Source organism: Gorilla gorilla, chromosome 14 (genome assembly GCF_029281585.2).
Source record: "Gorilla gorilla gorilla isolate KB3781 chromosome 14, NHGRI_mGorGor1-v2.1_pri, whole genome shotgun sequence".
Classification (NCBI taxonomy): domain Eukaryota; kingdom Metazoa; phylum Chordata; class Mammalia; order Primates; family Hominidae; genus Gorilla; species Gorilla gorilla.
The window spans coordinates 113,037,762-113,060,817 of NC_073238.2; the positions used below are offsets into that span (position 1 = coordinate 113,037,762).

At 43.4% G+C, this 23,056-nt stretch overlaps 1 protein-coding gene and 1 long non-coding RNA gene across 6 annotated transcripts in view; both read left to right on the forward strand.

Moving 5' to 3' along the window:
* Positions 1–23,056, forward strand: part of FARP1 (FERM, ARH/RhoGEF and pleckstrin domain protein 1) — a 311,003-nt gene that overhangs the window by 182,807 nt on the left and 105,140 nt on the right. For all 5 annotated transcript variants that reach the window (XM_019039583.4, XM_019039582.4, XM_019039584.4 and 2 more), the window contains exon 3: positions 21,035–21,139. In XM_019039583.4, the coding sequence (XP_018895128.3) occupies positions 21,035–21,139 (105 nt within the window). The remainder of the gene's footprint in view (positions 1–21,034; positions 21,140–23,056) is intronic.
* Positions 1,475–3,346, forward strand: LOC129526288 (uncharacterized). The gene is made up of 2 exons (XR_008670923.2): positions 1,475–2,481; positions 2,652–3,346. It is a non-coding gene; the product is annotated as an uncharacterized lncRNA (long non-coding RNA).

Genomic DNA, 23,056 nt, shown 5'->3' on the forward strand with positions numbered 1-23,056 from the left:
AAGACTCCGCAACAGCCACAGGGCATTTTAGCAGAGAAAACAAAGCTTGTTTTATAGCTTCTCTTCGTAGGTCTCCCTGACAGGCTTAGAGGGACATTGAGTGAAAATGGAGCTGTTAATGATATAATAAATGCTTTTGAAATTTTTCTATTGGGCAATCCCTCAATAGCTGACTGCTTTGAAAAATGAATGAAAATCAAACATAAAGACACAAATGGCTTCGTCTGCTTGGTAATGAATAAACATATGCAAAAGGACAATCAGTTGCAGGTGTGTTGCCTGTCTATAGTGTTTTGTTTCTGCTTTCGTGTTTTTCTTCCAAGCAATTAATAAACCAGCCTGGCCTATAATATCGTTCTGGAAACATTCTTTTTCACAGGCTCAGACTTGGAAATTTAGCCTTTACTGCTTTCTTTTCTTGTTTTAGTTAAAAAAACCCCACCTACATAAAATTTACCACCTTCATCGTTTTTAAGCATACAGTTCAGTAGCTTTTCGTATTTTCACATTGCTATGAAACAGAGGTCCAGAACTTTTTCATCCTGCAATCTGAAACCCTATTCCCACTCAACAACTTCCCATTTCCCCCTCCCTTGGCCCCTGGTAAGCACCATTCTGTTTTCTGTTTCTGCGAATCTGTTGCCTGATTTCTTTTCCACACGTGCTGGTTCCTGCATCTCCTCTCCTGATGCACTACTATTGGGACTAATCATGCCTTTCAGGGGGAGAGAACAATATGTAATTTTCACAGTGGTTTTTGTAAAATAGAGTACCTGGTACGTGCCCACTAGGATATGCAGCTCCAATAAACTTTTCTGTTGGCATAATTCTTTAGAATATGTTAAAGTCATCTCACATAGTTGAGGAGTTAGATGGTGAAGGCAGATCTAAGCTTTTAAAACTAGATCATTTTGCTGCCTGTGTCAGCTAGAATTGAGTCTCAGCTGTCCAATTCCTAGGCAAACTTCTGAACTCATCTTCTTTTAGGGCATGTATAATTTTTGATAGATGACAGATCTGTTTTAAAAATGTGCTTATTGTCCTTTGGTATTTTAATTTGATTTGTTTTGAGCACTAATGTTATTGTTTATAAATGTGGGCCAAATGCATTTAATGAGTACACGCAATTGGTAGAATACTGTCGCTCTGAATAACCTTAACTCTCTATGGAAGGAGACACACTCCATTTTCATTTGTGTAAATTCTTTGCTGTAGGTCACCACTGTAGATTCACATTTCGAATGCTGTCTAATCATAGAAGTGTTAAAAAATATTTGTTTTTAAAGATGGCTCTTATTGCTTGCGTTGCTTTTTCAGAAACCTCTCTCTGTTTTCCAATACGGCTTTTATGTCAGTGCTGGTATTAGGTCACTGTAGGCTGCCCATGTCACTAAATTTAGTTTATAATTTCACAGGATTTTCTTTAAAATGTGTCATCGAAACCCATGTTTCTTAGTATATATCTTACATTTGCCTTCAGTTTTCAAACAGCTAACTTTTGGAGTGATGATACCTACATAAAAGGGAATTATCATTAAAACGGTGCTTGTTAGGATGGTTTACTTTAAGATAAGGCTTCATAACAAGGGACTTAAACTGAGCAAAAAACTCAAAACCAGTGTGAGTTAACAATGGAATGTGCTAAATCTCAGGCTTCCTTCTCTTGGCCAGATTTTAAAACAATCACATTGAGAGCAACAAAGTTAACTGGTGAGCCAGTTTAAAGGGAACTGAAGTTTCTGATAAAGTCCTTCCCTCTTGTCCATGGGGGATACATTCCAAGACCCCAGTGGATGCCTGAAGCCATGGATAGTACCAGACCTGATTGCTGTCACTCTGGACACGTTTCTGTTGTCAGCTGAAGGATGAGACAGTTTGTAAATTTGGAAAGGAGCTTTTTGTTTCTCATAAAGGGTTGCAGCCTGCAAAGCGGGCATTCTGACAGGCTAGGAAGCATAGCCTCTGGTCAGAAGCCAGAACACTTCAGAGGGGAAGAATAAGACAGAAATTTATGCTGAATGGGGTGGGTAATAGGCATATTCAATAAGCTATAGGGGGAGTCATGAATATTCATGAAACGAGAACCATGCGCACGCAATTGAGATTCACGGGTCCCATGTTCAAAACATGTTAGTGTTAGCATGATCCAAGGGCAGAGTTTTCTGGACTCTAATGTGTTAAGCTGAAGCTGAGGACACGCAGGCCCTCACTGCACACCCCCCACAGGCTGGTGGAATGCTGGTTTGTTGTTTCATTGACATCACAAAAGGGAGGGGTGGTGTCAGTCTGTTGGTTAAGTCCTAGGTGGAATCTTCAGAAAGAACTGGCTTTTGTTCAGCCTTTAGGGAAGAAAGCCTGTGGCCTTTAGCAAGCAAGGATGGGGGTGTAACCAGGCTCCTCGGACCTCCCATCCCCTCACAGCCACAGACCCAGCTTTAAGGTTACTCTGGGGTCCCCTTGGCCAAGAGGAGGATCTGTTCGGTGGGTTGAGAGCCTTAGGATTTTATTTTTCTTTCTTCTTGTTCATGTTTTCAACAAGTATAAAGCCCTTTCCATCTTAACTAAGCACTTATCACACACTATGGCTGTAACTTCTGCAGCTTGAGGTGCGATGGCAAAAGTATCATTAATTTCTTTTTCCTTCTTCACAGTTTCCCAGATGGAAGATTCATTCTTACTGCAGATCTTAGCAAACTCAGCACATGACTCTTTTTCTTTCCTCATTAAGTCAAGAACTTTTGGCCTTTTCACTTAAAAGAAGCACTCTAAGGCTTCGCTTTGACATACCCCAGTTGCCAGCATCACTACTGTTTGGGACCATTAGGAAGTAAATTCAGGGAGACTTGAACACAAGCACTGCTTATCTCGGAAGCTGATCTGCTCACCGAGGTGGCCCTTGAGCATGGACAGCCTGGATCTGCTGGGTGAAGGGAGAAGTTATGTCCAGGGTGGGACAGAGAGGACGGCGAGAGATTTCCTCACTACTCAGAACAGCGGGAAATTCAAAACTTAGGGATTATTTCTGAAATTTTCCATTTAAAATTGACCAAGGGTAACTGAAACCAGAGAAAGCAAGACTGACGATAAGGGAGGGGCCTCCTGTACTCCAAGAGCACTGAATCCGGAAAAACTCAACACATCGATGGAGTCATATATTTAATTTTTTCTTAAAAGCCGCCCGCGGGGTATTGTAGAAGCGCCGCGCTGCCAATCACAGCTTGTGATGTGACACGTTCATTCTGCAAGTTTAAACTTCCCCTAGGTGTTTCTTTTCCTGTGTGACCGTCACATGACTAGTTTTGTTGTGCATTGTTGTAGAAGTTAACATGTTTCCCTATCAAAAGAGTGTCATCCTCTGTTTTCTCTGTTTCTTTTAAGCTTTTTTCATATAGTTGGCCTTTTGTTAATGGTCAGCATTTATGGCTTTTTGCAGACAGCATCTCTTTGAGCAACAATTTCTTGAAATAAAAAAATATATTCTTGGCCAGGCATGGTGGCTCACGCCTGTAATCCCAGCACTTTGGGAGGCCAAGGCGGATGGATCACTTGAGGTCAGGAGTTCAAGACCAGCCTGATCAACATGGCGAAACCCCATCTCTACTGAAAATACAAAAATTAGCCGACCATGCTGGTGTGCACCTGTAATCCCAGCTACTTGGGAGGTTGAGACAGGAGAATCACTTGGACCTGGGAGGAAGAGGTTGCAGTGAGCCGAGATGGTACCACTGCACTCCATCCTGGGCAACAGAGCAAGACTCTGTCTCAAATATATATATATTTTCGCTAGTTGGCTTTAGACTCTTGACCCCAGCTTATAGTTGTTTTTGTTAAAGACTGTATTATTATGGTCTCTCCATGGGAATTATGGTTTTAAAATTATTTTATTCATTCAGCAAATCTTTATGAGCATCTACTATGCATCATGCTGTTCTCGTGAACAAAACAAGATCCATATCCTGAGGGAGTATGCCTTCCAGCAGAGAAAGACGGCAGTGTGTAAGGAGCGTTAGAAGAAGATGTTGTCTTTTGTGTGTAGAAAGTGGTATGTAAAGGTGAAAAATAAAAAGAAACAGAGCAGAATCAGGGATGGAGGTGTGGGGCAAATTGTAATTTTGAATAGGGTAGTCAGGGTCGGCACTGTTGAAAGCCTGACGTGAGCAAAGCGAAGAAAGAGGTGAGGGAATTAGCCACAAAGATTTCTGAGGACAGAGTGTTCCAGCCTGTGCAAAGGCCCGGAGGTGGGTGTGTGCCTCGTGTGCTAGAGAACAGCTGGCCTGGCTGGAGAGGAGTGAGCCAGAGGGAGGACATTTGGATATGAGCTCAGGTAGGTGACGGGGGTGGGGCAGATCACTGGGGACCCTTTTTTCCATTGTGAGGACTGTGGCCTTTACTCTGAGTGAAAAACGTTTTGAGTAGAGGAGTGACATGTCTGATTTAAAGTAGAAGATGATTGTTTCTGATAAAGCTGACTTGAGAAGCTATTTGGAAATTGTTTATGTGATAAGTCAGATGGTAATCATAAGTGACAGGTTAAATGCAGGCAGAGAAATTCAAGGAAATTGTCAGAAAAAATATTTCATCTACCGGGCATGGTGGCTCACTCCCAGCACTTTGGGAGGCCGAGGCAGGTGGATCATCTGAAGTCAGGAGTTCGAGACCAGCCTGACCAACATGGTGAAACCCCGTCTCTACTAAAAATACAAAAATTAGCTGGGCGTGGTGGCACGTGCCTGTAATCCCAGCCACTCAGGAGGCTGAGGCAGGAGAATCACTTGAACCTGGGAGGCGGAGGTTGCAGTGAGCCAAGATCACGCCACTGCACTCCAGCCTGGGCAACAGAGTGAGACTCCATCTCAAAAAAAAAAAAAAAAATTAAGGTACTCACAGAAGGTAAAGAATGTCATTAAGCTGCGTGGTATCCCAGTTCCTGTGTGTCATGAGTGTCCACAAATGTATGAGTGTGTATGTGCAGTAGAGTCATTGCAGGAACATTCAGGCATGTGAGGCTCTCTAGGTTTGGGGCCAGAAGACATGAGTGCTTAGAAGTTTTCAGGCAAGCCTCATTTCCAGAGTGCCCTTGGAATCACTGCTATAATCAATTGGAATTAGTTTTTTAATTAAATCCTGGCCATCGATCAGCATCCCTTTCTATTGCATTTGACGGAGCTTACAGAATCTGTGTTGTAAACAAAGCAGAAGCATCTTGTTTCCCAGAACTGTGGTTTATTAACACCTAAGGAAACTGGTTGTCTGATACTCATATTTTTAAAAAATATGCTTAGTAATTCATAATCTTTTAGTCCTTCTAGACTGTCAGCGTTGTTGGATATGCTTTATATACTTTTGTTATATGCTTATTTGTAAGTTTCTTTTTCCTAAATCGAGAATCTATGTGTTTGTATTTTGTCTTACTCTAGCAAGCTTTCAGTGGGAAGAGACTGCCATCCGTAGTGAACCCATATCATTTTTTGTTTCTTAGTGGTTTCCTCATTTGTGGATCGTACAGACTCCATTTCCCACCTTTTTCCTCTTCTAGTCAGTGTCTCATTCCCCAGCCGCTCATCAGAAGATAGTGAAATATAAGGGGAAGTTTAAGTTTTATTTTATAGTGATTAAAGTACGGTGAGGTTTAAAAATACTGAAGGTGGAATTTTCATAGCTACCAAACGTTGAAAATAACACAACATATTTCAACTAAAAATGAAGCAAGGCGGGTAACTGACTTCTTGAATCCCTGCTGGATGGTGGCACTGGTGCTTAGCACTTTATGTATGTTTCCTTCATTTAACTCTCACAACCACTCCTTTATGGGACGTCGTCATTCCATTGTTCAGATGGGAAAGCCAGTGTCCAGGCAGGCCAGGAGACCTGCCTGAGCCCCACAGCTAGTAAGTGGCAAGCCAGCTTCAAAGTCCTGACGTGATGAGCCTAGAACCCCTGCCTTCCCCTATTCTGTGCTGTTCCCAAATATCTCCCACAGTTTTGCGCCTAATAGTAATAGCTTCATCTGTTGAAAATGACATTAAAGTTAGTTTTCCCTCCATCTTTATAATGAAAATACTTTTTATAGTGCTTGACTTTTTCTACCCTCCCCACACCCACCCAGTTTACCAGTCCATTTTGTAGATTGTCAGTATTTTCGGATATGCTTTTTTCCCCATTTTTTTATTGTGGTAAAATATACATAACATAACTTTACCATTTTAACCATTCTAAGTGTACAGTTCAGTGGTATTAAGTATGTTTATGTTGTTGCTCAGCCATCCCCACGTCTCCAGAACTTTTTCATCTTCCCAAACTGAAACTCTGTCCCCATTAAACACTAACTCCCCACTCCCCTCTCCCCCTCCTCCACCCCCAGCCCTACAACCACCATTCTCCTTTCTGTGTCTGTTGGATATGATTGTACTTTTGTTATATACCTGTTTGTAAAGTTCTTTTCCATATTAATCTGAGCTTTCCAGCTTTTCAAAGGAGAATAAATACCAAGTGTCTGGTTAGAACTCTGACCTCTTTGCAGAACACAAAGCTGGAGCTGAAGCCCACCCCCACCCCCACTCACTCCCATGGTTAACAGAATATTAAACCTGAAAAGTACATTTTAAAAAAAGAATGAAAAGTAAAAATGTTTGGGAAGTTTTCTGGAAACTAAAGAGCTAAGAATTCTTAAAGGATCCGGAAAGCTGTGTTTTCATACTTCAGTTTGATTCATGGATTTTCAGTTTAAAAGCCTTTTACATAAAAACATTAAAGTCTCCTTCTAAGGGGTAAGAAAATCTTCCCATTCTCCCAAATGACTATTTGAAAAAAATGTTAAAAAATAGTTTCTGTAGAAAGTGTCTGTAAACAGAATAATTTTTCATTCACGTAAGATCGGTTCTTGGGGAAAAGCTGTGCTTCAGAGACAAGGTTGAAGAACTTCGCCTGCATATGATGGAAGATGACAATGGGAACCACAGGTGTCATTGGTGGCTTTGTTTTACAAAGTCTTCACCTTTCTGCTGAGTCACGGGACCAAGTTCAACACAATTTCTACTTTCCGCCTTCCTTTGGAAAAATAGTTTTGGAAGCCAAGTATTAGTATATGATATCAGGTGTGTTTTCTAAAGATTCAGTTTCAGTGGGCTGAATGCACTTTCGTGACTTCATTAGACCACTGAGCCCAAGGAGAAAAGTGCCAATCTTACTAGACATGAGGAAAAAGACACATCTTTTGCTCTTGCTGGAAGTGGTGTCCTACTTTCTACAAGCAGTTGTCATCTGGTTTATACTTGCCTTGTTCAGTTTTTGTGTGATATTTTATTTTCTGCCTAATAGATATTAAAGTATCAAGGTGTCAAGATGATTTTTTAATTTAGATAAATTTTAGAATTTTTTATTCATCTACTTCTAAAAGGGTGAAAAGATAATGAATTACTCAAGATCAGGAGATGACAAACCTAGCACTATGAAGAGCTGGATTCTCCCCTAAATGTTTTTGTTTCTGTTGCTTGCTTCATACCAGGTTTGCAAGAAAGCAGTAGAAATCCCCCACATGTAGACACACACACACACACACACACACACACACACACACACACACAATCTATCTTTGCAGAATTTTGGAATGAAAGAAGGAGGGAGTTGTGTACTAATGACGCCGTGGTTGTGTCGTTGCTCCATTATAGTGAGGGAGCTGAAAGGGCCCATTCTCTTCACAGCCTGGAGTCGGGGACTCTGAAACCTAATCTGAAGTGTGTTTAACGAGGGTTCTGAACGCTGGGACTTATTGCTGAGGGGAACAAGGAGACAGTGTGTCCTCAGGGGCAGCGTGGCCGCCCCTAGAGCCACAGCAAGCAGGAAGAATCGCAGCATTTGTGGGCAGAACCGATGGGCAGGCCTAAACATTTAGCTACTTTGCCCCAGAATGAAAGCCTTGTTCCAGCTCCCCAGGGTTTGGATTTAAAGTTTTAGTTCCTGTCAGTGGTGGTCGCAGTTTCCTGGCGAGGGTGCCATCCAGTCTGCTGTTCAGCTTTTGAGTCATTTAATTTTTCTTCTTCCAACTTCTCCTCCTCCACCTTCTCCTCCTCCACATCATCATCATCATCCCAAATACCCATTAGAGCTCTCCTAGTCTGGATGCCGTTCTAAGGGCATGGTGTATACTAAGTCGCTTAATCCTTACGGTGACCCAGTGAAGTGGTTCAATCTTTACGTCCATTTTATGTAAGAGGAAACTGAGGCACAAGAAGTAGCTTGCCTCCAGTGAGTGTGACGTTGGGCACTCCGTTGTCCTCCAGCCTGGAAAGTCCCAGTAGATACAGCACAGCTGAGGTGCAGGTGTGCAGGTATATCAATCCCTTCTGCCCACAGGGTAAAGCCCTAGAGCATTGCATCTGGTCTCAAGTGTTCAGATTTACACAGATGTTACTGCTGATGTCTGGAAAGTGAAAAAGGTAGTAACACCCTGTTCTGGCTTCTAATATACTTTTGATACGGACAGGCAGAAGGGCAGGGTCCCTGGCAAGGGCTCTACCCTCAAGCCTGGACCCACAGCCCTAAAAGAGAACAGGCATTCCTGTTTTTGCTCCCAAGTGTTGCTTTTTGGCCCATCCCACTGTCCCATCCTGTGCCCATGTAAACCCCAGACCTCAGCTGGCAGAGCGACAAGCAGCTGAATATTGAGAGGAGAAGAAGCAACTGAGTGCTGGAGACTACAGATAGATGCGGTTTAACTTCAGACGTCAGGACTTTGGAGATGAATCCTGCTGGAGATGGCCTGGCTTCAAGGAAAGATCACCTTCTTTCTGCACCATCCCCTTTCCAGCTCCCCTTCCACTGAGAGCCACTTCCACCACTTAATAAAACCTCCACATTCACCACCCTTCAAGTGGTGATTGTGGACCTGATTCTTCCGGGATGCTGGACAAGAACTTGGGTACCAAGAGGGCAGGGTGTAAAAGGCTGTCACCCTGAGTCTCCACTGAGCTGGTTAACACTTGGACATCCTCAGATGGCAACTGCTAAAAGAGCATTGACACCCCTAGAGACTACCATGGGGCTGGAGCCCAAAAGCTGCTTGCCTTGGCCCCGGCACCCACTCGCGAGGGGTTTGAGCCTGGTGGGCTGAGTAAGCAAGCCACACCCCTGTGGCAGGTCCCCTGAAGGGATCCAGGGAATTCTCCTGTTTCACTTTCACTAAGCCCTGAGCCATTCTGATTTTCTCCCTTGTAACTTTTACAATCTTCCTTTCATTCCTTGTCTTTCAGATTTCCCAATAATTTACCTTGAGATGAGCTTTACTCATTCATTCTGTGAGATACTCTCTGGCCCTTTTCAATCTGGAAGGTTCTGGAAGTTTTTCATATCTTATTCTCACCTAATTTCCTTTCCTCTGGGGTCTCTCTGTCTAGAAGTCACGTTACTCAGATGTTGAAGCTTTTGACTTGTGGCTCTAAATGTCTTACATCCTCTTTTCTTTCCCATCTGTTTACCTTCAAGTCTAGCTTCTAGGGGAGTTCTCAACTTTAAAATCTTCTAGTGAAATTTTTATTTCTCATTTTTTTTATTTCTAAGAGCTCTTTCTTGTTATTCAAATGTTCCTTTTTATAACTTTCTGTGTTTTATTTAAAGTTATAAACTCTTAGCTATCTGTGGGTATAAATTATAGTATTTCTAAAAGTTTTCCCCTCTTCCTGCATTATTGGAAGTACCTGGCATCTCCCATGTCCGACCTTTTGGGGCACTCTGTGTAATGTGACCACCTCCTGTTGCTGACTCTTCCTTCTCTCCTCTGTGACTAGATTTCTCCTTTCTTCTTGGTCACCTTTCACAATTTGGGGGAACTCTGTCCCTTCCTGTCTCCTCTTTCATTTGCTCTCTTTTTCATGAATTTATTCCTTTCCCCCTTTTTATTATTATTATTATTATTATTATTATTTTTTTTTTTTTTTTTTGAGACAGGGTCTTACTTTGTCCAGGCTGGAGTGAAGTGGCATAATCATAGCACTGCAGCCTCCAACTCCCAGGCTCAAGCCATCCTCCCACCTCAGCCCCTGAGCAGCTGAGACCGTTATGCCCAACTAATTTTATTTTTGTAGAAATGAGGTCTCACTATGTTGCCCAGGCTAGTCTCAAACTCCTGGCCACAAGTGATCCTCCCACCTCGGCCTCCCAAAGTGCTGGGATTACAGAAGTGAGCCACCGTGCCCTTTCCTTTTTAATTCTTTCATGTTGTTGCAGTGGGCTTTCCTGATGCAGTAGAGATAAGCTGCTGTGTTCAGTCTGCCACATTTAGCCACAACTTGACATTTGTCTCCTGGTTTGTATTAAGCCATGTCTGGCAGTAGCCTTGTGCTAATCTTTCTAGGAAAAATATGCATTTCCGGACAGATAGGCGAGTTCCTGTGGAATTTCTCAAACTGTGCTCTCATTGACAGATTTTCACATGAGTCTGGGAGCTAGGAAGGGCTGGGCTGAGGTAGAGGCTGTCCTGGATGGGCAGCAGGGACTTGGTGTGATTCTGGGCCTGGCATCTGACCCCTCCCACCTCACCAGGCTGTAGTGGGAGGGTCTCAGAAGAGAAAATATTTTGTAAAGAGAATTGAAAATATTTCAATTGTGAAGTACTGTTCACACCTAGAGCAACAACAATCAAAAGAAGAATGCCTTTTAGCAGTAAGAAAAATAGATCACCTCCCATAATGAGTCTGCTATTTGCTGAGTATATTTGAAGATCAAGATAGAGAAATTTTGAAGGCCACAATTTTTATATGGTTCTAAATCCACTAACAGGGTTATTACTTCACTGTCATCTGTTTATTCAGAAGGAAAACTGCTCACCCCAACTGCATTGTTCCTGCACACCTGTGGCAAAGGAACAGGTATGAGGCAGCTTTTACTTTCTAGGGCTGCCACAACAAAGTACTACAAGCCAAGTGGCCAACAACAGCAGAAATGTATTCTCTCACTGTTCTGGAGGCAAGAAGTCAGAGATGAAGGGGGTCATCAGGACTGTGCCTCCTCAGAGACTCTGAGTAGACTCCTTCCCGGCTTCTTTTGGCTTTTAGGGTGGCCGATGGTCCCTGATGTCCCTTGGCTAGCAGCTGCCTCCCTCCGATCTCTACCTGCTAATTTTTTAAAAAATATTTATAGAGATGGGGGTCTCACTACATTGCCCAAGCTGGTCTCATAACTCAAGTGATCCTCAAAGTGCTAGGATTATAGGTGTGAGCCACCGCACCCAGCCCAGGTTTGGTATCTTTTACTGTGGATGCATCTCTGGCTTGATGTTAGCCTCAGATGGAAATCAGAGTGAGAAACCCCAGATGCAGCCAGCCTGGCCTCAGAGGACTCCTTGTCACTGATAGTATCTCATCCATGTGTCTGGCACTTGGCCACTCAAACCTGGTCCTTGCCCCAGCAGCAGCATTCTTTGGAAGTTTGTCAGAAATACAGATTCTGGGGCCTCTGGAATCAGCATCTGCAGCTTATCAGGGTCCAAAGGAGACCCACAGGCACATTTGATTGGAAGAGCCTAGCTCTATGTCACCTCCAGCTGAATTCCAAGGTGACTGCAGGCAGCAACCCTCTGGGGACAATGCCCCAGGGACTCAGCCCTGTGGTACGCTGCTGTACTAATGGGTTCTACTTGGGATGTTGTAGATACACGCCTTTGGGGTTGAGAAGTGGGACCTCCTTCCAGTGTCAACTCATCCCTTGTAATTCATTCTGTAAATTTCCCTTCACCATCACGGTGGCAGCAATAATAAAGAATGTGTATCATGTGCCAGGCCTTTTGCTAGGTACTTTATGGTCATGGTTTCATTGAATTCTCCCATTAGTCTTAAAAGGGAGATGATAATAATAGCATAAAATAGCATCTCTGGCCCTTTCATGACTCATGTGCTGTGGACTAAATTGTACTCCCCACCCTAATTAATTTATTGATGCCCTACCCACCATGTGGCTGTATTTGGAGTAAGGAAGTACACTAATTAAGGTAAAATGAGATCATGAAGATGGAGCTCTGATCTGATAGAACTAGTGACCTTAGGAGAAGAGATACCAGAGAGCTCTCGCTTGCTGTGACTCAGCCATGTGAGGACACAAGGAGAAGGTGGCCATCTGCAAGCCAGGCAGGGAGCCCTCAGAGAACCAGATCAGCTCGTACCTTGAGTGTAGACTTTCACACCCTCCAGAACTGTGAAAACATCAATTTCTATTGTTTAAGCCACCCAGTGCATAGTGTTTGGTTATGTCCACCTGAGCATACTAAGTCATCACGTTTCCATCTGTGTTTACCTAGCAAACTCCTACTCATCCTTCAGGACCCATTCAAATGGACTACTTCTAAAAACACATTAGGTACGCCACTCTCAAAGAACACCTCCATCAGGGAGAATAGCCATTTGCTCTATTCTCTGACTTTCTACAGCTTTTTGCTAGTTCCTCTAACATGCCACTTACCATGTACTCCAATTTAGCTGGTTATTTTTGTACATCATCGACGGAATTAGTCCATTTTCACACTGCTGATAAAGACATACTTGAGACTGGGAAATTTATACAGGAAAGGGGCTTAATGGACCCACAGGTCCACATGGCTGGGGAGGCCTTACAATCATGGCAGAAGGCAAGGAGGAGCAAGTCATGTCTTACATGGATGGCAGCAGGCAAAGAGAGAGCTTGTGCAGAAAAACTTTTCCTTATAAAACCATCAGATCTTGTGAGACTTACTATCACGAGAACAGCATGGGAAGTACCTGCTCCCATGATTGACTCACCTCCTACAGGGTTCCTCCCACAACACATGGGAATCTACAATTCAAGATGAGATTGAATCTACAGTTCAAGATGAGATTTGGGTGGGGACACAGCCAAACCGTATCACTGACCCAAAGAGAGATGCTCATCTTCTTGCTTTCCTTTCTGTCTGCTTAGCATAGTGACTGCACACTGCAACTTGCTCGATAAATACACCGCAGCCTCCTCAAGCCATCATAGTTATTAATACCTCTGCCCACCTGGTCAAAATCTGCCAAAGGGCTGTAGGAAAATCTGTGACATTGTGATGCCCTAAGATGAGATGGGTCGAGAGTTGGTGGGTTATAGGATTTTGAACAATATTCTGATAGGTATCAGTGGTAGGGAGAAGGGCACAAGGCCTTCGAGAGCAGCCATTCCCTTCTACTGAGTGAGAGCATGCCTTGGTTGTCATGGTTACGCTAATCCCAAAACAGCAAAAATGAAACACTTCCCGAAACGGCTCTCTGTAACCCCAGGAGGTGCAAACCTTGTAAACCTGGTCAAACATTATCAAGTTCTGTCTATGAGATGATTTCCACAAGGCAGTACTTTAGCTCTCTCAGGTAGGGAATTAATTGATTTAGATGATTTAATGTGGTAGGGAGAGGGAGAAAATACTCCCAACCTACAGAAGGAATGGTGTCTTTATTCTTTTAGAAAAGAAAACAAAACATACTCCTGCTTAAAACTTTGTTATAGAAATAACCCGAAGACATAGAAATGTTTTTATTGTTGTTGTTTTTGATCATTTGTTTGTTTGTTTTGAGACAGGGAGTCTTACTCTGTCGCCCGGGCTGGAGTGCAGTTGCGTGATCTTGGCTCTCTGCAACCTCTGTGGACAGGTTGATTGAACCCGGGAGGGTTCAAGCAATTCTCCTGCTTCAGCCTCCCAAGTAGCTGGGACTACAGGCACGCGCCACCACGCCCAGATAATTTTTTTGTATTTTTAGTAGAGATGGGGTTTTGCCATGTTGGCCAGACTGGTCTCGAACTCCTGACCTCAGGTGATTCACCCGCCTTGGCCTCCCAAAGTGCTGGGATTACAGGTGTGAGCCACTGTGCCCGGTCTAGAAATGTTTTAAAGTCACAATAAACTGGAGCAACTTTGAGTCATAATTTGTAATAGCTTGAAGCGCTGTGTGAACATGCATGCTATTTAGTATTCAGTGCGTACTTGCCAGGCTTTCCCCATGAATGTAAACCTCCTCCTAAGTTTAATTTTATAGGCTCCAATGAAAAGCCAATTGAGGACGGAGAAGGCAACAGGGACACAGAGCATGCAGCCAGCCAACTGGTTTGTGCGCTAGATTAAAATTCAACTGCCTTTTAGAGCATCATTAAAAGTAGCCATTAAAAAAAAGGACAAAAATTTCATTACATAGTTTCACGAATTGCTGGTTTGTTATCCAAAATAGAACATTATAATGACTATTTGGCCTCTTATAAGGAGAACACTTCAGGAATATTACGATTGAGACTGATAGTGAACGGGGTGGTTTCTTAGAGCTGATGGGAGCCTTAGAGATCTACCCCCAGCCCCAGCACAAACCCTTGAGGACATCATAAACATTCATTTGGGCCAGGTGCACTGCCTGACACCTATAATCCTAGCACTTTGGGAGGCCGAGGCAGGATGATCACCTGAGCTCAGGAGTTTGAGACCAGCCTGGGCAACATAGCAAGACCTCGTCTCTACTAAAAATAAAAATAAAAACATTAGCCAGATGCGGTTTTGCGCTCCTGTAGTCCCAGGTTCTTGGGAGGCTGAGGTGGGAGGATCGCTTGAGCCCAGAGATTGAGGTTGCAGTGAGCTACAGTGGTGCCACTGCACTCCAGCCAAGGCGACAGCAATACACTGTCTCCAAAAAAATGTTTAAATAACAGAAATAATTACCTTTTTTTGAAAAACAACAAAACACTCATTTGTCATCAGATCCTTCTCATATTAAACCATTACTCACATATATGGGTTTTCAAAGGATGCCTAGATAAGTGGGTTTTGCTTTCTTGTGTATAGTAGTCTGTGTAGCCGTGTGTGTGTGTGTGTGTGTGTGTGTGTGTGTGTGTGTTTTGAAATAAGTTAACCTTTAAGAAAATACTTTCACTGATGAATTTTCCACAGGGCCTTTTTTCTTGAGTTCTGTCAGCTTAATCTGTGCTGTTTCCACCTTTTCCCCATTCAAACTTGACTTGTTTACAGGTTTGGTTTTTTAGCAATAAAAGGCTAGTGGATTTGTGGCTCTTGAATCTCATCATTGGCTTTCAGTGCAAAGCCTGCCCCAAATGCATAATTTGCCATTATTTCCAAAGATGTTCAGTTTATTCCTTTTTTTTTGCCAGACATATAAAAGAGCTCTTTGGGTAAAGAAATATTAGCAATTATTTAGTGCATACACATGGATAGTCACCCATTTTCCTCATGTGATAAGGTCCTACCTCATAATATTTTTCGAAAATCTCATGTAAAGAAAATAGATTCTTTGTTTTCTTATTTTTAAAAGTAGTGTTAACAGATTACGTTGTGAATAACCGTTTTCAGTTGTTTATAGATGTGAGCCCCGTTCCTCAACTACTTTTTCTCCCGTCTGCATTTTTTAAATTGTGGTAAAACACCTGTAACAAAATTTACCATTTTTACATGTGTAGTTCAGGGGCATTAAGTACATTCACTCAGAGGCACTAAGTACATTAAGTACATCCACATCGTTGTGCGATTATCACCACCATCCATCTCTAGAACTCTTCTTACCTTGCAAAACTGAAGCTCTGATCCTGTTAATCACTAACTCCCCATTCCCCCTCCCCAAAGCCCCTGGCAACCCCCATTCTACTTTCTGTTTTTATGAATTTGCCTGCTCTAGGCACCTCACTGAAGTGGAATCGTCCAATATTTGTCCTTTGATGACTGGCTCATTTCACTTAGAACAGTGTCTGTAAGTTTCATTCATGATGTAGCATGTTCCTGAATCTCCTTTCTTTTGAAGGTTGCATCATCCTCCAGTGTGTGTAATCGTCCTCCTCATACTGTTTATCCATTCATTCAGCAGTGGACACCTGGGTTGCTTCTAGCTTTCGGCTATTGTGAATAATTCTTCTGTGAACGTGGATTTACAAAACTCTGCTTTCAGTTATTTTTGTTGTATACTCAGAAGTGGGATTGCTGTATCCTAGGATAAGACTATTTTTGTAATTTTGAGAAACTGCTGTACTGTTTTTCCGTAGTGGCTGCACCATTTTGCATTCTGGGATGTGACGTGGAACAGAATTACCTTCAGAGTGAAGTTCAAAAACTCACTGGGAATAAGTACAGAGAAATGATGCTGCAAGCTGATGAAATAAATTTACTATAGGAACAAAAGGAAGAATCATTTTCTTAATGAAATACAAGCTCTTTCTTTGCCTCTCTTCTCCGAGAAGCTTCCTCAGAAGCAGGCTTTAACCTGGTGTGCGTTGACACACTAGATAGTTCAGGACCCCTTTCTAAAAGAAAGGGAGAGGAAGTCCTTGACCATGAGGGTATCTTTATGTCTTGAAGCGCTTTAGGCTTAGCTGCCCGGTACACATTGGGGTGTTAATGCACAGTCGATGTAGCACATTTGTATTCGTCCATTCTCACAGTGGTATAAAGGACCACCTGAGATTGGGTAATTTATGTAGAAAAGAGGTTTACTTGACTCATAGTTCCACAGCCTCTTCAGGAAGTGTGGCTGGGAGGCCTCAGGAAACTTACAGTCACGGTAGAAGGTGAAGGAGAATAAGCACGTTTTACCATGGTGGAGCAGAAGAGAGAGTGAGCCCAAAGGGGGAGGTGCCACATACTTTTGAACCATCAGATCTCATGAGAACTCCTCATTATCAGGAGAACAGCAAGGGGGAAATCTGCCCCCATGATCCAGCTACCTCCCATCAGGTCCTTCCCCCAACACTGCGAGTTACAATTCAACATGAGATTTGGGTGGGGACACAGAGCCAAACATATCACCATTGTAGTGCCATTTACCCATGCCATTGTCATGTAGTGGGTGCATTTCAGCCCTTGTAAATTCCAGTGATGTTACATACGGAGTTTCCTTACAACCATAGATAGAGCCAGCATTCACAGGGGAATTTGTGTAATGCTTTATGGACATCTATTTTACAGGTGAATTTTAGAAGCTGTAAAGATACTATTGAAACTATAAGTTGACATCACCCTATAAAAATTTGGTGCCAAAGAAAAGTCATTTTCTATAAACATTTTGTATAAAATAATAAATTTTAACAATTTTAAGGATCGACTTGTGATTTATTAGCTAGATCCTAAGTCTCTACTGCAAACCCATGACAATGCAGCTAGTTAATCATCGTTTCACTTGTCTCTGACAGGCCCTAAGGAGTGTGCAGTGCTGGGGCGGCAAGGCTGCAGGTTCTAGGACTCAACACGCCCTCATATTGTATGAACTCCATACATTCACAGAAACTGCTGCTGACTCCGTGGAGTACCCAGTGTAGATGTTAACTCTCCCTCTCCCCTCTTCTAAAGCGCTCAGTTTAACACCTTGTCCATAAAGACATCCAATGTATATTAGTTTTTTTTTTAACTTTTTGAGATTTCTAGTATTGAATTAAGTCTCATTTCCCAGACTCTGTAAATCTAGATGAAGTTATCAAATTCCCTTAGTATCCAGAATTCTTTGGGAAATGTGAGTGCTTGCCAGCTGGTCAGATAATTGGTGGTTTATTTTCATCACAGATAGGAAATGTTAAGAGTTATGAGAAAGAAGGTTCTGAAACTGGAATGTGTTCTTCCTTTAAAAGAAAATCTTACCATATGGGAATTCTTCCACAAGTTCTTATCCTTTGGTCCATTTTTATAATGTTCTTTTTTTCCAGGCTGGAGTGCAGTGGTGTGATCTCGGCTCACTGCAACCTCCGCCTCCCAGGTTCAAGCAATTTTCCTGCCTCAGCCTCCTGAGTAGCTGGGATTACAGGCGCGGGCCACCACACCCGGGTAATTTTTGTATTTGTAGTAGAGATGGGGTTTCACCATGTTGGCCAGGCTGGTCTCGGAACTCCTGACCTCAAATCATCCACCCACCTCGGCCTCCCAAACTGCTGGAATTACAAGCGTGAGCCACCACGCCCGGCCTATAATGTTCTTATTAATGTCTGCAGATTTTATTGGAGTGAGAGGTGGACCCCGAATAAGTTGCTGTGCATAAGTTAACCATGCAGCTCTTGGCAGCTGGTGTGGGGACTCAAACCCAGGATTAGGGACTGAAATGGAGCAGCTCATCGCTCCCTACATTAACCGACCTGGGAAATGCTTGTCTGACCCTGTGTGTTGGAAACAGGGCACATTGCTGTAGCAAAGTGGTGAAGATAAGATTGGTGACCAGTGTTCCACTCTGCTCTCCTGACCCATTTCCTCTGGATAAGCATGCCTGGAGAAGAGGAGAGCTTGGCAGGGAAGAATGGGGGTTCCACGCAATCACATGTGACTCCTGACATTCCTGCAGGTGACGTGACTCTGCCACTGTCAGGCATTTAAGATCTAGAGCCTGGAGAGTTTGGGATCATCTGTGCAGAATGTGTATCTTCTGGATTGCAGTGAGGGCGAATGTGGGGGTGTAAAGCGGCATCTGTTTAAAAAAAAAAAAAGTACTTAATGTTGAACATCAAGCAGCATCTTTCTTGGCTCCTCTGTTTCATGCTGGTACAGGCTCATGGACGTGTCCATCCGTGTACTTGGCGGGCTTTGACTCCTGCTGTCACTCAGTCTCCTGGGTTACTAATTGGTTCCTAAAATGCTCTGTTCTCAGGGAAGAGGTGAGAAGTATAAAACAAGTAACTGTGGGCTGGGTGCAGTAGCTCACACCTGTAATCCCAGCACTTTGGGAGGCTGAGGCAGGCCGATTACAAGGTCAGGAGTTCGAGACCAGCGTGGTCAACATGGTGAAACCCCATCTCTACTAAAAATACAAAAATTAGCTGGGCGTGGTGGCGGGCGCCTGTAATCCCAGCTACCTGGGAAGCTGAGGCAGGAGAATCACTTAAACCCAGAAGGCGGAGGTTGCAGTGAGCCAAGATCGTGCCACTGTACTCCAGCCTGGGTGAAAGAGGGAAACTCCGTTTCAAAAAAACAAAAACAAACAACAACAACAACAAAAATAAGTAACTGTGAATGGCAATGTCGTGAAAGCATTTGTCTCCCAAGATTTGATCTATATGGTGGAATTGATCCATTTTACTATCAGTCACTGGGAATGTACATAGTGAAGAGAAATTGAGGCATATGATTCTAAGCTCTTTAGGGTAGAACGTGGGTTCTTATATATAATATTCCCTTTCCCTATAGATCCAGTATATAGAAAATGCATGAATAGTATTGATTTCAGCAGACATTGATTGATTGCCAGGCGCTGTGCTAGGCCATAAGAATACAAAGATGACAAAGTGGCCTGATACTAACTGGGGACATAGACACATAGGTACTAAACCATCTATAATACAGTGGAATGGATAACTTTTATTGATTTGTTCATTCATTTCCACAAAATTGGTTGGTCTTTAGGCATTGTGGATACAGGGATGAACAAAATATGGCCTTTCCCTTCAATGTGGGTATAGTCTCGATGAGATACTGCGCAGAATGCTACAGGAATGTAGAGGAGGAAACCATCCATGTCATATTTGTGGACAAGGAGAGAGGCACAGGGACAGGGCTTTGACTTCCACAAAAAAGGCCTGGGGTCACGAGTTGAAAACCTAATGTCCACGTAAAACCTGTCCATAAATATTTATAACACCTGTATTCATAATTGTCAAAACTAGAAGCAACCAAAATGTCCTTCAGTAGGTGAATAAACTGTATCACATCCAGACAGTGGAATATTATTCCACAGTAAAAATAAACAAACTGGCTGGGTACGGTGGCTCGTACCTGTAATCCCAGCACTTTGGGAGGCTGAGGCAGGTGGATCACCTGAAGTCAGGAGTTCGAGACCAGCCTGACCAACATGGTGAAACCCCGTCTCTACTAAAAATACAAAAAATCAGCGGGGCATGGTGGCAGGTGCCTGTAATTCCAGCTACTCGGGAGGCCGAGGTAGGAGAATCGCTTGAACCTGGGAGGTGGAGATTGCAGTGAGCTGAGATCGCGCCATTGCACTCCAGCCTGAGTGTCAAAAGCAAGACTCTGTTTCAATAAATAAATAAGCTACCAAGTCATAAAAAGACATGGAAGGGGCAGGGCACGGTGGCTCAAGCCTGTAATCCCAGCACTTTGGGAGGCTGAGGGAGGTGGATCACCTGAGGTCGGGAGTTTGAGACCAGCTTGACCAACATGGAGAAACCCCATCTCTACTAAAAATATAAAATTAGCTTGGCATGGTGGTACATGCCTGTAATCCCAGCTACTCCGGTGGCTGAGGCAGGAGAATCAGTTGAACCCGGGAGGTGGAGGTTGCAGTGAGCTGAGATCACACCATTGCACTCCAGCCTGGGCAACAAGAGCAAAACTCTGTCTCAAGAAAAAAAAAAAAAAGACACAGAAGGAGCTTATATGCATATTACTGAATGAAAGAAGGCAGTCTGCAAAGGCTACGTACTGTATGAGTCCTGTATGAGTCCAGCTAGATGACATTCTGGGAAAGGCAAACTATAGAGACAGTAAGATCAGTGGTCGCCAGGGATTAGGAGGGAGGGAGGGAGGAATAGCTGGAACATAGAGGATTTTTAGGATGAAATTCATATAAAACAGTGAAACTATTCTGTATGATACTGTAATGCAGACAGGTCACAACACATTTGTCATAGAACTTTACAGCACACGGAGTGAGCCTTGTGTGAGCTACGGAGTGTGAGTGATGATGCTGTGTCAATACTGGCTCCACAACTGTAGTAAATCTCTACCACCAAGGTTAATAGCGGGACACTGTGTAGTGCGAAGAAGTTTTTGCTCAACTTTTTGTGAACCTAAAACTGCTCTAAAAAACTAGTTGATTAATTGAATAAGGTGGGAGGAGTGATGCCTGGTGTTGGAGTGGGAAGAAAATGCTAAGAGATTTGCATCCAATTTTGGGAACAGCAGGTGCTGGGATACGAAGGTGTAGATGGGGCTGGTGTTCAGGGTGTCACGGAGGTGGGCGGTGGCAAGCTGTGAAGGATCCGCAGACTTAGGAATCCAGAGGTTTCCTGCAGCAAGGAGCTGTGGTTTGTTTTCATCCGTGCCTGCCTCAGGGATAACCCCTGTTGTTTCTGCTCACAGCAAAGAGCTCCTGGGAAGGTGCTGCTGGATGCAGTTTGCAACCACCTCAACCTCGTGGAAGGTGACTATTTTGGCCTCGAGTTTCCTGATCACAAAAAGATCACGGTAGGTGATGTCAACTTAATGTTACTATTTTACTGTCTGTTCATCTTGGTGGGGGGCTGGGCAGGGGCGGTGAAATAATTGGTGCTTTTCTGTGGTCGTGCAAAAATAGAGGGAAAAACACCAGAAAACCCTCATTAATGTGTTTTATAATAAAAGTATTCGTGCATATGATTAGCAAGTTCAAAGAAGATACACAGTGATGACTGCCCTCCCACCTCTGCCCCCAGGAGCCATGACCTTGTGAACACACACACGCTTGAGTATATTTCTGATAAATTCTGTGTAGATGCATATGCAAACATATATCTTTGAAATACACAAATGTGAGGAAATAGTACAGTGCCCACTGCTTTCCCTCCCTGCTCAGGGGAAATCTTTCCTTTTCAGCACATGGAGTCCATTTCCTTCTTTTTCATGGCTGCATGCCATTCCAACAAGGGGGCATGTCTCATTTACAACTTCCATTGTAAATGATGGAATATTTCGCTCTTTAGTTTTCTGCTATTATAGATGTTGCCCCAATGAACTGAGTACGTTTGTGTTTGTGCTCATAGCTAACTGTTCAGTAGTTCAGATCCAATGGTGCAGATTTACCCAATCAATGGGTCCAATCATTTTAAGGTTGTTAAATATGTCAGATTGTTCTGGGAAAAGGTTGTATCAAATTGAATCCAAAATGTAGAGCATAGCTTCCTGGTATTTTTATCTCTTTGGGTTGATGGCGCTTGCTTAAGCCTGTATCTGAATCTACCTTTTATTAGGCAACTTTTGGGGCTGTAAGTTCATTGACTATGTTTTTATTCGTTGATTCTGTGCATACTGAGTTCCTGGAACTTCTACTAGTCCCTGCATAGTAGATTGAGTAGTGAATGAGACACAGGGAATTTATTATCCAGGTGGGGAGCCCTGCAAATATAGGATGCATGACAGGTGCTTCCCTGAGAGCAGTGGTGTTGGGCAGTGGGGGCAACAGACACCATTTGAGTTCAGGAGATCCTTCTGCAAACCTGCATCCCAGGAGACCAGTGGGACTTGATCTAATAGAAAGAATGTACCAGAGAGATGAGGCACCCCACGTACAAAAACCAGAAAGCAAGTGGGTTATTCAGGAGCCTGCAGAGAAGACCAGAGGTGAGGGGGATAGGAGAAGGGCAATGGTAAAGGCAGTGAGAGAAGGAAGTTTGGAAGCTCAGCAGGGAGCTGTATGGTGAAGGGCTTTCTATGCAATTGCAGTCAGGAGAAATAAGCCACGTATGCAACTTTAACTTTTCTAGCATTATGTTAAAAAGGTCAAACAACCAGGTGAAATTCATGTTAAAAATATATGTTATTTAACCTCCTGTATCCAGAAACATTATCATTTGAACACACAGTCAGTCTAAACACTTGTGAGTGAGATATTTTCATGCTGTCTGTTTTGTCTGTGAAGTCTTCAAATCTGGTGTGTATTTGACACCGCAGCACCTCTCGGTTTAGACTAGCCATGTTTCAAGTGCTCAGTCATCACATGTGGCCAAGGGCTGTGTATCGGCCCTCACAGTTCTATACCCAAACTAATGTGTTTGAGAAGCTGTTAATGCATTTAAAAGAGAGTGTGATATGATCTGATTTCTGGTTTAGAAAGAGAACTGTAGGCAGATTGGAATAGGACCAGACTGGAGTCAAGAAAGCCATTAGGATCTAGCGATGAGTCTGGTTGGAGATGGTGCTTGCTAGAACTAAGGGAGAGTTGAGGGGCTGGCAGGAGCTGGATGGATTCCAGAGGTGGGGTTGGGGGCAGTAGGAGAGGATGTGATTGAATGAATACCCTTGTGGAGGAGAGGGCTTGGAGTGGCTCAGTTTTCCAGCTTTGCCATCTGGGTGGACAGTAGTGCCCATCCCTGGGGAAGACCATGCCCAGGGGTGAAGATGAGTCCC